Genomic DNA, 14,446 nt, shown 5'->3' with positions numbered 1-14,446 from the left:
ACTTGGCATGCAAATGTCCCCTATGAGGCACCGTACCTCGGCAGCAGGCATAAAGCAAAAGCAGAGCGTTAGAGAACCTGCAGTGTTGCTGCAGATATTTTTTGCCTCTCTCTCTCTCTCTCTGTGGGGAACGCTGCTGAACTCTACACTCACATTACAATGTACAGTAGTAGGTGCCAAAAAACATTGGAATAAAAAAAAAATCAAGGTTAGACAAGGTTGGTTGTTCTTTTTTGTTTTTACTATTTTTTTCCCTCTCCATCTGCCCTTTGGAAGCACTTCACTTCCTCTCTTTTGAGCGTGGCGCTGCAGGTCGCCAAATACCAGTCTTATTTTGATGCCAGCTTTGCTTTGCTGTTATTAATTTGGGGGCTATAAATAGCGGCTATAGGGATGCAAAGTCATATCGCTGTGTTATGCTGATACACTAAAGCCTCGGCTATTATTTAGCCGCCTCCCACACTGGTCATAGCCAATGAAGACCTAAACCCTGGCTTCCTCTCTTTAGGTGACCTGGACCACATAAACAAACCTCTGATGTTTTTGGTTTAGCCACAAAATGGCTAGGGGCGTAGGTCTGGCCTATTTGGTCTGGCTACGTAAATAAATAATGTCCCAAAATGTAGCGCATAGCTAATGATGTGTGGGACATCCCGCGGGGATTGCAGCTTCTTGGCTGTTGGGTAAATAGGCCAAGTAAAGGCAGCATCCCCTCTGCTTGATGAATATTTATTTTCCAAAAAATTCTTCAGATGCCATGTGTCGCAAGGACCTCCTGAGGAGAAAGTGGGTTAATGACGTGTCGTCTGTGTGTGTGTGTGTGTGTGTGTGTGTGTGTGTGTGTGAGTGAAGCACTATGCTGCACGCACACACACACACACACACACACACGCACACGCACACGCACACGCACACGCGCACACACACACACACACACACACACACACGCACACGCACACGCACACGCGCACACACACACACACACACACACACACACACACACACACACACACACACACACCCACAGGCATGCACACTAACCCTGAGTCCCCGTATCTCTGTCACAGCTTACAAGGAGAAGATGAAGGAGATCTCAGTCCTCTCACTCATCTGCTCCTGTCTGTATCCCGAGACTCGCAAGAACATCATGGGCGACTTTGAAGGTGAGTAGTAATACGACTGCAGGCTAATGTTAGATTCGGTCAGATATTTTTGTATAATATTCATACAAAAATAAGACGGAGCTAATTGAGTACCGTTTTAGGCAGTACATTTTAGCTACACATGTAGGATTTTAAAGATCCCTCTTTGTTTCTCCTTCTCCTGCAATTCACCACACTCACAATACAACAATTAATTTTCTTCTTTCTTTCTTTCTTTCTTTCTTTCTTTCTTTCTTTCTTTCTTTCTTTCTTTCTTTCTTTCTTCCTTCCTTCCTCCCTTCCTTTCTGTATTTCACTAATATAAACACACACACACACACACACACACACACACACACACACACACACACACACACACACACACACACACACACACACACACACACACACACACAGACATGGACATCAAGCCCATTAACAAGCGGGCCTCTGGCCAGTCCTTTGAGGTCATCCTGAAGCCTCCCTCCCCCGTGTCGGATGCTGCCCACTGCATCAGCAGCCCCCCTAAGAAGGACATCTCCCTGGAGGACATCCAGAAGAAGCTGGAGGCAGCTGAGGACCGGAGGAGAGTAAGAGCCTTTTCCAGTCCTTGTCATTGCACCCATCTGCCATGCATCACATTGCCAGAATACATTTGACAGCCCAAACATTTCTCATTTCTAATGATAGACTTATTACCCAAACCTCAAATTAAGCAGGAAATCCAGCCTGCCCAGTAATATCGCTAGGCTGTAACATCAATCATTTTGACATCAATCGATCATATGAGACGTTAATCTGATGTCTGGCTGTTTGGTCAATAGTGTGTCACACACGTCTAAACAATAAACAATCTGATCTGACTTTGGCTAATTCGTGCATCTCATTGACTCGCGTCAATACAATCAGTCAAGCAGCTGACCAAATCGAGCAACCCGCTCAAACAAATCAATCAGCCAATCAATATCACGCAGTTAGACAAATATTTTTCAACCCCAAATGTCAAATGTTGTTGGCCAGATCTATGCTACACCACCCATATCCCCCTAGCCACGAATCCTACCCAGTACTCACCCCTCGAATCCTGACTGTCTAGCACCTTCCTATCCTTAGCTACGGCCATTTTCCATATGACTGGGTGAGTGACTTACTGTCTTGGCTTTTCCATCTCATGCCCCCGGCGGGACCACTGGTCCAGCGTCGTGGTAAAAAGAGAAGATGAATTTTGGCAAGGACAAGCATTCCTACAGATCTTTACTAAACATTGCATAGTTGATTAGTTCCAATCCATGCTCAAAATTTAGCAATAACCGGGCAGTGTTCAGCTATCTCACTATCTGATGCTCTCTCTCCCTCTCCACCCTTTCTCTCTGACTCATCCTCTGTCATCCCTCCCCCCCCCCTCCCTCCCTCCCTCTCCCCCTCCCTCCCTCCCTCCCTCCAGTCCCAGGAGGCCCAGGTGCTGCGGGCCCTGGCTGAGAAGCGGGACCACGAGCGCGACGTGCTGATGAAGGCCCTGGAGGAGAACAGCAACTTCAGCCGCATGGCCGAGGAGAAGCTGCAGCTGAAGATGGAGCAGATCCAGGAGAACCGGGAGGCCTACCTGGCCTCCATCATGGACCGCCTGCAGGAGAAGGTGAGGAGGGAGGGGAGAGCCAATGTGGAGGTGGAGGGGAGAGCTAGGTGGCTGGGAAGAAGGGGATGAAGAGGAGGGGAAGCAAGGTTATTATTGTTGGGTAGGAGAGACAGTGAAAGGGAGGGGAGATAAGGATGGCGAAAGACTAGAAGAGGAGAGATTGGAGGAGACCAGATGGGCGGAAGGACAGGGAAAAATTAGAGACAGGCTTCCTCGGGGAACGGATGAAAAGTAAGAGGTGGAGGTGAAGGCAAGCAGGAGGGAAGGAGAGGTGGAGAAGAGGACAGGAGGAGGGGTGGAGAGGTGGAGAGGAGGACAGCAGGAGGGAAGGGGAGGTGGAGAGGAGGACAGGAGGAGGGGTGGAGAGGTGGAGAGGGGGACAGGAGGAGGGAAGGACAGGTGGAGAAGAGGACAGGAGGGAAGGACAGGTGGAGAAGAGGACAGGAGATTGGAGAGGGATTGAAGTAGGTCGGCCTCACTGCATGTGTCTTGTGTCTTGAGAGCTGGTAGTACTGAAGGGTACAGAAAAACATGAAAACCTCAATCTGTGTGTGTGTGTGTGTGTGTGTGTGTGTGTGTGTGTGTGTGTGTGTGTGTGTGTGTGTGTGTGTGTGCGTGTGCGTGCGTGCGTGCGTGTGTGTGTGTCCTTTCTAGGAGAGACATGCGCAGGAGGTGCGCAGGAACAAGGAGTTGAGAGAAGAGGTGACAGCGTGAGCAGCCCCAACCGGGGCCTACGACCCCCGACCCCGCCCAGCCCCACCCCGACCCGCAAGGAAAACCCACAACCCCATGTTCCTCTCCACCCCTCCCCTCCCCTCCCCTTCCACCCGCCCCCATACTACTATGAAACTACCACCACCTTATGTCGGAAGCCTGGGACACCACCCTGAGGCAAGGGGGAGGTTCAAATCCCACCCCAATAGCATTAGCAAAGTGGGGGGAGGGGAGAAACAAAACACAAAAATAATAGTAAAAAAAAAGTTAATGTCTCCTACCCGCTCTTCCTAAAAAAAGAAGAAGAATGTTTTTGCTCTGTTTCAAATGAGAAAAAAAAAACTTGACACGTGACAGTGGGTATTGGTTTTTGTAAATACTTCTTTTTTTGTTATATACAGTACAATACAAGCAGCAAAAGTATTGATTGCCGTGTGCCATTTTTATATATAATTTTCCTCTCCCTACATATATATGGATGTAATTATTCTTTTGATTTATTTATTTTTTCATTTCAGCCTGAGAATCTTTTTTGCGGTTTCTCTTGTTGTGTGGTAACAGGCTTTGGTGTTGGTTGTGAGTTTGCCAGCTAGCTGACATTTTGCTGTGACTGGTGGTCGCGTCCCGACATGGCAGCATCCTGGTCCCCCGTTCCCTCGTCCCCTCGAGTGCGCATGTCAGCCCTCGGAAGAACATCCTAAACATATCGGTTCTCTGTGGGCTCAAGAGGGATTTTCCATACAATTTCTGACACCGTTCCAATTGGTGCGGGACGTACGCGCGCCAAAGTGGGCAGAAGGAGGCGGGACCAGTGTGCGGCCTGCGTCTTGTTTCTGTGTCGGTGTGGAGAATGCAAGCCGTCACTGCACACCCACTCCTGTGAGGTAGATGTGTGACTTCACCACAGGAGAATACTATAGCATTTAATGAGCCCATCCTCTCTCTCTCTCTCTCTCTCTCTCTCTCTCCATCTGCGCCCCCCTCAGCCCTCCTCCTCCTCCTTTCACACATTTCTCCACATACATGCATAGGAGCGTCCGCACTCAACTCACATGCTGTCCAAATGGCCCGGGCTTTTAGCCAATCACAGCGCGCAGCTCAAGAGGAGCTGGCTAAATTCTGTCCCATCTGGCATTGTAAAGCTCACGTGACATCCGCTGACCAATGGCGGACGTCCTCAGATGTCGCTTAGAAACAAGATTCCAACCACATCACAATCAAATATTAGCAGCATCTTATGTCACCGCTGAGGCGAAGGTAGATCCTCAGTTACTTTGGAGAAACTGACCTGAGATCAGAGTATTGTTAGAATTTTGTGAGTGTAAATATGAGTGAGGAGGAAATATGAACGCGCTCCATCGTTGTCCATCGCATAGAGGCTAGAGTAGTGCTCAACATCAGCATCTAGTGGAACCACTGTCTCCATGTTAGCTTGTGTGTGGCTAGCCCAATTTCTTGTGGCATTGTGCCAGAGAGTGAAAGCAATGCCAAATGCCAGAGACACTGAACGTCGCCGTGTGTAACAATCTCTATTCAGTATGGTCTGCACTTAAACTGCAAAACACAGAAAACGCCACTGGAAGGTTGAAGAAGCGTATTGAGAAAGATATTTAAGCCATAATAGATATCACTGAGTCAGTGACACGTTGTGTTTTTCCAACACAATATTGCCATCTGTGAGGGTGCATTTGAGTGTATTTACATAATCCATAGAGTTGGTAAGCAAGGATGCTCAAGCATGAGTTTGAATCCTGTCGGTCACACACATACAGTAGGCCCACAGATGTGTGTGTGAGTGTGTGTGTGCGTGGGTATTCCAGGAAGGGTGGGTAGATATGTTAGTGCCATGTGCTATTGCTCTATGTAAGAACCATGGATGTATAAGAACTGAACATCTGTCGCACACTGATGACCTCAGAAGTACTACATCACAGTCGCACAGTGACTCCACCCACTATCCTACCTGCCTTTCTCTTTTCCCCGTCCCATTGTGTGTTTTCCCCTTCTCCACATATATCTTTGTGAGCAAGCAGTGGTTAATAAAGATTTGGGGTTCAGTGAATGAAACCGGCCTCCAGAGTGATTTTTCCCCTCCCACATTCTGTAATGGATTATATGATATATGTTCTATCTCATTCTTAACTTCTTGATATTCTAGAAATACTAATACATTAGATTCTGCTTATTTGCTAGCACCCAAATTATTTTGTGTGTGTTAGGACTCCAAAATGCAAATAATTGCAATAATATGTCGTCATTAGACTGTTTTAAAGGGATCATTTGTAGACTTTTAATCATATCTATGGAGTGATTTCGATGCGTCTTGCTTGTTAGAAGACTCATAAGAGGTGTGATCTGATGAATATCTAACATTTAGGGCCAAGCACCATTTGGGCGTTCCCTGTTGTTTGAGGCGCTCCATCGATGAAGTATCACTAATCACCACATGGGGGAGACAAGAGACAAGTTGTGGCTCCTCCAAACCTCTTGTTGACCTTGTGGATTTGGCTTCCATGAGGCTTACATCACTCTCTCTACCTGGCCTTGCATCATCTGTAGTAATTATATTGAGTGTTTAGGGGAATGAAGGAGAGAGAGAGATTGAAAGAGAGAGGGAGAGAGAGAGGGGGGGGGGCGGGCAGACATATTTTACTGAGGTAGTAAAGTCTGCAGAAGAGGGGTGTGTGTGCAGGAGAACAGAAGGTGCAGCTGGAGCCAGCTGAGATGATGGCAGAGGGACAAAGCTGTTCCATCTCACACACTCTTTATCAAGCCCTCTCTCCTGTGCCAGGCTTTGATCTCCCTCCCTCCTCTATCTTCCTTCCAGCTTTCTTTCCATCGCCTCTCCTCCGCTCCATCCCTCCCTTCGCTCTCTCTCTCTCTCTCTTCGCTCTCTTCCAACCTGCCCTCCCTCTTCCTCTCCTCCTCCTCCTCCTCTCCTCTTCTTCTCCTCTCCACGGGCCGGTTCCCACGCGGTGCATGGGGCCAGCCGGGCTGCTATTGTCCAGGATATCCCCTCCTTGTTAATGGTTTCCTGTGCACACACAGAGGGCCGCCGAGAGAACAGGCAGCCTCATCTGATACCAGGCGTCGCCACGTACTGCACCCACACCACACACACACATACACACACACACATACCCACACACCCACACCCACATGGGCATGCGCACGCACGCACGCACGCACGCGCACGCACGCACACACACATGCATGCACGCACACGCACACACACACACACACACACACACACACACACACACACACACACACACACACACACACACACACACACACACACACACACATCTAAACAAGGCCTGCATCATCAGGCAAATATACATACAAAAAACACCTGCGTTGATCCTGAATGGTGTATATTTATTAACTGATTTACAAATTATCATAACATATTTAGTTTTGTACAATTCCTAGCAGGCATTTCCAATACTTATAACACTTTTTCTAAACTCTGCACACACCAACTAACCTACAAAACACAATTGGCACAACAGTTAATTTCTATGCTCAAAATCACACGTAAACTAAACACCAACACTAATTTTCAAAACGCAGGAATACACTACCCCATTTACACCTGGTTATTAAATGTGACCTGTATCCGGATAAGTTATCTGGACGTTATCTGGATAAGGAAAAACGCATGTTAATGCAAGGTGTAAATCAGGATGTGATCAGATCTTCCTGACTACATCAGATCTCTTTCACCCCATTTACAACTGGTTTTTAAATGCGACCATTATCCAGATAACTTATCCGGATACAGGTCACATTTAAAAACCAGGTGTAAATGGGGTGTAACACATACATACACACAAAATGCCAAACGCTGCAAACATGTCGCCAAATAAAATAATTCTGTCAAAACACTAGACATCTTCACAGAGGAACATTTACCGGTGTCATAATGGTAAATGGTAAATGGACCGCATTTATATAGCACTTTTATCCAGAGCACTTTACAATGTGTCTACATTCACACAGGTGTCAATCACAGCACAATGACATACAAAATACTAACAGCAGATGGTATTACAGAAACTGCATTACTTTACATGTTTCAGTTCTACTGGTTCTACCCTTATACAATAGACAATATAATGATAGTCTTTTGAAGTCACTCTACATTCTTCTTTTGTGTGTAATAAATGTATAATTTTTTTCCTTTTTGCAGACATTCTATATCAAAAGTGAATGACTCATCTTTACTTTTTAGAATGTCCAGCAATGGTTTTCAAAGTTGATGGGATTCCAGGGGGTCCTTAGCAAAAAGTGGAGTAATTTATTTTTACTATAATTCCAACCATAAGTAACACAATGACAGAATGTATGACTATTTTGATCATGGGTTTCATACGCTTTCTGTAATACTGTAAAGATGCTATTACAGTAGTGCACATTTGACGATAGTTTGTTGATTTAAGGACAATGATCTATTGTTATGCAGGAGATACAGATATATACGGGCGTGGATGTTTGCACATAAAACTTTTTACAGTAATTGCTGACCATTTCGGAAAAAAAACGTTCTATAGGAAGACAACACGGTGTACTTGTGCTCTTTTCCTTTTCCTTTTCCATGGGTATTTGTTCTTGTCACAATAGGAGTAATTATATAGCAGTGGAATGTACTTACTCTAATAAATTAGTATTGCTTACAGCCTTAGTAAACTGAAATTGTGTTTATTTTATCTGTGTATCGTAATCCCATGTGGGATGGATGTAGGATGGATGGACCATCTAAGTAATAAAAACAATCATTCATTATTGCAATACATTGGCAAAGGAAAAGGAGACATCCAAGCATGCACGCACGCACGCACGCACGCATGCACACACACACACACACACACACACACACACACACACACACACACACACACACACACACACACACTCACACACACACACACACACTCACACACACACACACACACACACACACACACACACACACACACACACACACACACACACACACACACACACACACACACACACACACACCTAAGGAGCATTTGACATCCAAATTGTGCATGCATTTTGATTTATATCCATTCATCTTGAAAAGTTTGACTTGTAAATGCATGCATCTAAGCCTACTTCAAATACAAATAAAGTTCTAGTAACAGTCTAAATATAATTTCAAATAATCCAAACTCACTGAGCATTCAATTGGAACCAATCAGAGGATGGCTTCTAACTGATTATGACATGATTGGATGGAGCTACTATGCTCTATCAGAGCCTATCTCGGCTGTATTTATGACATCACAATCAGAATTCTGACGTGGTTGGTCGCATGCCACAGCCATGCATGCATGCAACTTTGTCACAACCCCTTGGCATCACTTTTTAACGTACTAGTTACCCCTTTTCGACATTTTTCGATGCCAGGAGACGTTACATTTTAACTTGAAAAAAGTGGTTAAAACGTCTCTGCTTTTCCAACATTATTTTGAGATAGTTTACGCAAATAAAACAAAGTGGGTTATTGTTAGACAACAAAAACATGGTTTGGGTTAGGCTTAATGAACAAAAATGTTAAATGTCACTTTGCGTTTGAAACATAGATTTTAACACGCTGGGAATCGAACCCCGGTCTCCACCACAGAGGCAAACATTTAAACTGTACACCCATCCACCACCCCGGTCCCTACACCCTTACTGGTCACTGTTTTATTTCATTGTCACACTCCTGTGGCGTCGATTTCAGAATGGACGGTGGGAGCATCTAATAATGATGCTGATGAGGTTACCATGGGGTTAGCTGAAAGCCAGGTGCGTCTCATCTAGATGCTAAAGGCCACCCTGTTCATCAGCATCAGATGCCAAGGGGTCATGACACACACACACACCCACACACACACACACACACACACACACACACACACACACACACACACACACACACACACACAAATGCTACGGAGGCCCACAGGTAATTGATCAACTCTTTTATTACAGGGAAGTCGTCGTTACCAGCAGCAACAACTTTGAAAAGTGGAGAAATCTGATTGGTCAGTGGTTGCGTTTGTACAACCACAAAATACACAAAGTCACAGTGAGGTGTAGACGGGGAGGAGAGGTTAGTATTTGGAAACGGCCCTAAAGGAGAATAATAAATTATTGGAGGTGAGACCATTGGCTGAACTCTCTCTGGATAATCACCAACTGACAGTGATAAAAATCACCCAACTATCAGTTCTAACAGAGGGGAAAGGAAAATGAGCAAGCAATGAAAGCACTGGTATAGGTATAGGGCATTATGTGAAGCCTTGACTGTACAACAGTGTGTGTATTTCCAATGTAAAGGCCTTCTGACAAAATTGACTGTGGAGAGGAAATGTAAACTGATGAAGCAAGCGAAAACAACAGAGCGCACACCATACGACCAACCGTAAGAGGTTGTGGGTAAATCATCATGGCTACGTTTATTTCGACCAAGCTGGTAGCGAACTTCTGTTCCCAGTATTTAGTCAAACAAACACCTGGTTTCAGTTATTCCACCCCATAAAATGCCGTAAAAGGGGGCGACCCTGAACCACCTCAAGCCCTCCTTTCATGCACCCCCTCCCCCCCAACCCCCTCTCTCTCTGTGGCCCGGGTACCAATACAGTGTGTTTCAGCTCAGGGGGCAACACAAAGGGGGACAGTTTCACCCAGGAACTTGACAGGCGACTGCTTGACCATCTGGAAAAGCCATCCCTGATAGGCCGACAACAGAGGGTGAAACTTCTAAAGGGTTGGGCGGGAACAGAGATCAATCAACACAATAAATCACTCTTGTTGTTTTTTAGTCGTGCATGGTCTCCCTCCTCACTGTTTCTTTTCTATACAAAACACAATACATTATCAAGAAAATAGAAATCCTATAGCTATATCCTCTAGTCTATAGGATGTCAATATCATAGAAAAAATAGTACTTTTTTTGGCAAGAAAAACTTGTCCATGAAAGTCCAGCTCAGCTGGGTTGTGAGTTCAGTCTGGGAGGATTGTATTGAAGTTTGCCATCCAGTCAGAAAGCTCCTATTTCCATACCCCACGGTCTGTAGGGTTTCCCAACGCTGGAGGCAGGGGCTGTGGAGCTGATGGCGGCGGCGGGGGAGATGAGAGGGAACGCGCTGAAGGGGAAGGGGAACGCCGCGAGGGAGGAGAGGAGAGGAGGGGAGAGCTTGGAGGCCGATGAGGAGACCAGGGCGTGGTGCAGGACGGAGGAGCCACTGGGGGGGACGCGGATCGGCCCAGGCTGGTCCGAGTGCGGGGTGCCGCTGCCGCTGCGCCTGCCCGGGATAGGAGTCTCTGCCCCGGATGAAGAGGAGGAGGACGTAGAGGAGGAGGAGGAGGAGGAAGAAGGGGGCGCGGACGACGAAGGAGTGTGCGGGCTGGTGGCGGCGCAGCGGGGGAGCGGGGCCAGCGGCACCCCCTGCTGGTGCTGGAGGAGCAGGGGGTGGGCCAGGTGGGCGGCGGGGGAGCCGAACGCCGAGCCCCACGCCAGGTGACTCAGGCCGGAGTGCGCCTCTCTCTGACTGGCGTAGTTGTTGAGGTGGGAGACCAGGCGGATCCGCAGCGGGTCGGTGCTTTCCAAGCCTTCGATGATGCTCAGGTAGCGGGCGGTCTCAGCCAGGCACTCCCTGAAACCCAAACCACGATAGTCCATCGCCAGGGCATGGGCGTCAAAATAACCTGCCAGGGGGGAGGGGAAGGAGAGGGGAAGAGGATAGAAATTTAGTCTCAAGTTAACAATCCCTGAACCGAACTGCACACCACAAAACAAGTCTGGCCAGTATAGAAGGAGGTCTGTTTGGCAAGAATCAATATGCCTCTGGCCGTGGGACTGGGAAGAGTAAATAATCAGTCTGAACAAGACAGGTGTAAGGTGCCATCATGCCTGTCAGACCAGTTTTATGGAGTATTAACCAGGATCTTCTTTCATTTATTAATCTGGACATTTATTCATTTGTCTGATCAAGAAAATAAAAGCCAAACTGCAGGATAATTATATTTTATCCCCAAACTTTGCACTCATGCGCATATGAGTATGATTATAGGATGTATTTTCATTTTCTCGCCCCCCTTTCCCTAGCAGTGAAGCAGAGCCAGTCATACCTTTGCCCCCAGCAGCATGAAGCATCTTCAGATGGTCCACAGTCATTTGCAAAATCTCTGCTTTCTCCAATTTGGCAGAGCCCTACAGTGCGTGAAGAGAAAAGTGAAATAATCAGGCATATAGCACCATAATATTTCACAGGGGGTTAAAATTATCTTTTTATATGCATACATGATTTGCTGCATTCTATTTGCTTACCTGTTTCTCAAAGGCGCTGGGAACCAGTCTCCGTAGCTCGGTGAGACTGTTATTGATTCTGTCACGGCGCCGTTTCTCAATTATCTGAGGGAAAGGCGAGAAAAACATTTGGTTATTTGGAGATTCCGAGTGCACAATGCGCACGAGGCAATTTTGCGCATTTACGCACAAGTGCGCATTTACGCACAAGTGTCCAAACGGGTTTTTAATAGGGAATTACTTACTCCTCGACGCCGCTTCCTCGCCTGCACCTGAGTTGTTGTTGTGGGGGACATGGACCCGAGAGGAGAGCTCATATTCCTTTAGAAAAAATAAAATGAGCTTCAGTTAACATCTTGTTTTATTCACAAATTATCACGCTGGTTTTTGTGGCGTTATGTGTCCAGGATTACGGCCATCATAAACTCTTATCCTGACTGATGAGTGAGGCATGGGCTATTCAATTCCTCCTGGATTGGCAATATTAGGCTATAAACAACCACAATTAAGTAGTGTTATGTACATGTCAGGGCTTTGGTTCCTTTACAATAATCCTATGGCCATAGACTGACCATTATAAGAGAGGCATTTAACAAGAGCTAAGGAGAGATGCAGAAGACAACATTTTTAGAGCCAAATAACTCACCCATTCTCATCGGCGCTCTCCTTCTCCACCTCAATAGGCTCGTCCAGCTCGCTATCCGAGGAGCTAAAATCGTGATTCCTTTTCATTTTGGCCGCGCTAATTCGTCCACAATAGTCCTTCAGTGCGCTTGTCCTGTCTGCCAGTCCTGCGTCTGCTCAAGTTTGCCCGGAGCTCCTCTGTTTGAAGCGCTCAGCTTTCCCACGGTGTCATTTCAACGGTGCTGCCGGCCAGGAGGGGCGGGACCTGGCGCGGAACTAGCCAATTAAGACGCGGCCGTGGGTTTGAGCGACACGCAGTTGGCTCAAACACATCCTGCGCACTTTGACAAACCAGAGAGGAGGAAAAAGAAGAGAGCTCACTCTGTCGCTATTTTTGATTGCCACAAACTGTGTATTTGTGAAAAAGGTGTTAGACATGGCCTTAGGCATCTTCCATTGAAAACATCTAGGCTACATTTTATTTTAGACCAAATTGCACAACACAAGCCAACAGTATTGTTACCATCCTGAGCTTTACTTTACTTTACTTTATTGTTTATTTGGATAGGACAATGCACATTAAAAGACAGTTATACACGTAGCCTACAGAATCATCCATACGGGACAACAGTAAAAGTGCCGGGGTTAGCCGGAGCTAATTTTCACCCGCAGCTAGACCTTACATTTTTGTTTTGAGTTTTTGAGAAAATAACTTAGGTTGTCTATACACTGTACCACATTGGTGCACTGTGCATATTGGTGCACTGTTGTTGGCCAATTTTAAGATGCCTCTGTATGAGACAAAATTGCAGAAGGAGATGAGCACTGTGCACATGTGTGAGAGTTAAAGAACTTTTGCAGGCTGGGCCCTGCAGTTTAATTGATATTATAGGCAATTCATTAGTTTAACAGTTAATTAACAGTTAATTGGGTGTTGAGGTGTGGTGCTCACCATACCTTGGTGTAAATTAATCCAATTTTCTTGTTGATGGGGAACAATTTTGCAAAAAAAAAAAATCCAAACCCAAAATTCACATCAAAGGAGGATTCAGGACCAAGTCATGTGTGTTTGATTACTTTGGTGTATGGCCTTGCTGTAGCACAAAGTGCGTTCCTTTATCGCAAAATAACTGGGATGTGGAGGCTAAATGACATCACATCCGTTTTGTTAGCGTTCCATTTGCAAAAAACTTGAGCTGGGAAGTTCACTGTTGATTGGTCAGATCCAGTCGCTAGCCAGGCTAGCCATTGTTAGCAATAACAATTGACAACATGGCATTTCGCGGCATTTTGCGCATACAAACACTGCAGCCTCATGTCCACACAGATAGAAGTTAGGCAGTGGTGTGTGTACAGCTGATTTAATGAGACACAAACAAAACAGAAGTGCTAAACAATATTACTACGATTACTACTACTGTTGTTGCGTGGCGCAGCCATCTTGGATTTTTGAGGTTGGGGCTGCTGAGACTCCTACGAGTTTGGAATGGGAAATACCAGCTCTGATGACGTCACCGCCCAGCTCATGACCTTTGAAGTCGTAAGATTACCAGTCCCCAGTTATAAAGGAATGCACGATTAACCATGTTCATATTTTAGCTACACCCACCATCTTTGTAGTCAGTTTGATTTCCAAAATGGAGGATAAACTCAACAAAGACCCCATGACTCGGGTGACACGAGGACTTGTGCATGGTGAAATGTTAGGCTACAACTGGTATTATCAGTGTGCCTGCATTTAGGCTACACAGAAGCAACTCAAGCAAGTTCTTCATTATTGGAGAGGCCTATCAGTAGCCTTTCGCTGTGAACATGTGAAAGATGTCCCTGAGTGATTTATCTTCTCAAACCCAGACGATCTTTGGAGAAACTTTGACAGCGGTCCAATGGACTTTCGGTCCTGGACTGTCGCCCCCCACCCCACCCCCCGGCTCCCCCGTGTGTCCCGGCGGTGATGAGGAGTGGCTGGCCGGCTGTCAGCACGCGCTGGCCGTGGGAAAGTTCCCTAAGCCGGCGCTGATA

The 14,446-nt window shown here is 46.3% G+C and overlaps 1 protein-coding gene across 1 annotated transcript in view; it reads left to right on the top strand.

Annotated features, from left to right (window-relative positions):
• Positions 1-11,122, top strand: part of stmn2b (stathmin 2b) — a gene marked incomplete at its 5' end in the record, with an annotated part of 16,816 nt that extends 5,694 nt beyond the window's left edge. Inside the window, 5 exons of the mRNA XM_083646957.1 lie at positions 1,068-1,163; positions 1,560-1,732; positions 2,587-2,778; positions 3,433-3,480; positions 10,833-11,122. Of these exons, the coding sequence (XP_083503083.1) occupies positions 1,068-1,163; positions 1,560-1,732; positions 2,587-2,778; positions 3,433-3,480; positions 10,833-11,015 (692 nt within the window). The 3' untranslated portion in view covers positions 11,016-11,122. The remainder of the gene's footprint in view (positions 1-1,067; positions 1,164-1,559; positions 1,733-2,586; positions 2,779-3,432; positions 3,481-10,832) is intronic.
• Positions 11,123-14,446: the final 3,324 nt, after the last annotated feature.

The sequence above is a fragment of the Poromitra crassiceps genome, assembly GCF_964638095.1.
Source record: "Poromitra crassiceps genome assembly, chromosome: 11".
NCBI classification, from domain to species: Eukaryota; Metazoa; Chordata; class Actinopteri; order Beryciformes; family Melamphaidae; genus Poromitra; species Poromitra crassiceps.
The sequence above is the reverse complement of the archived record's forward strand: the minus strand, read 5'-3'. Positions and strand labels throughout refer to the sequence as shown.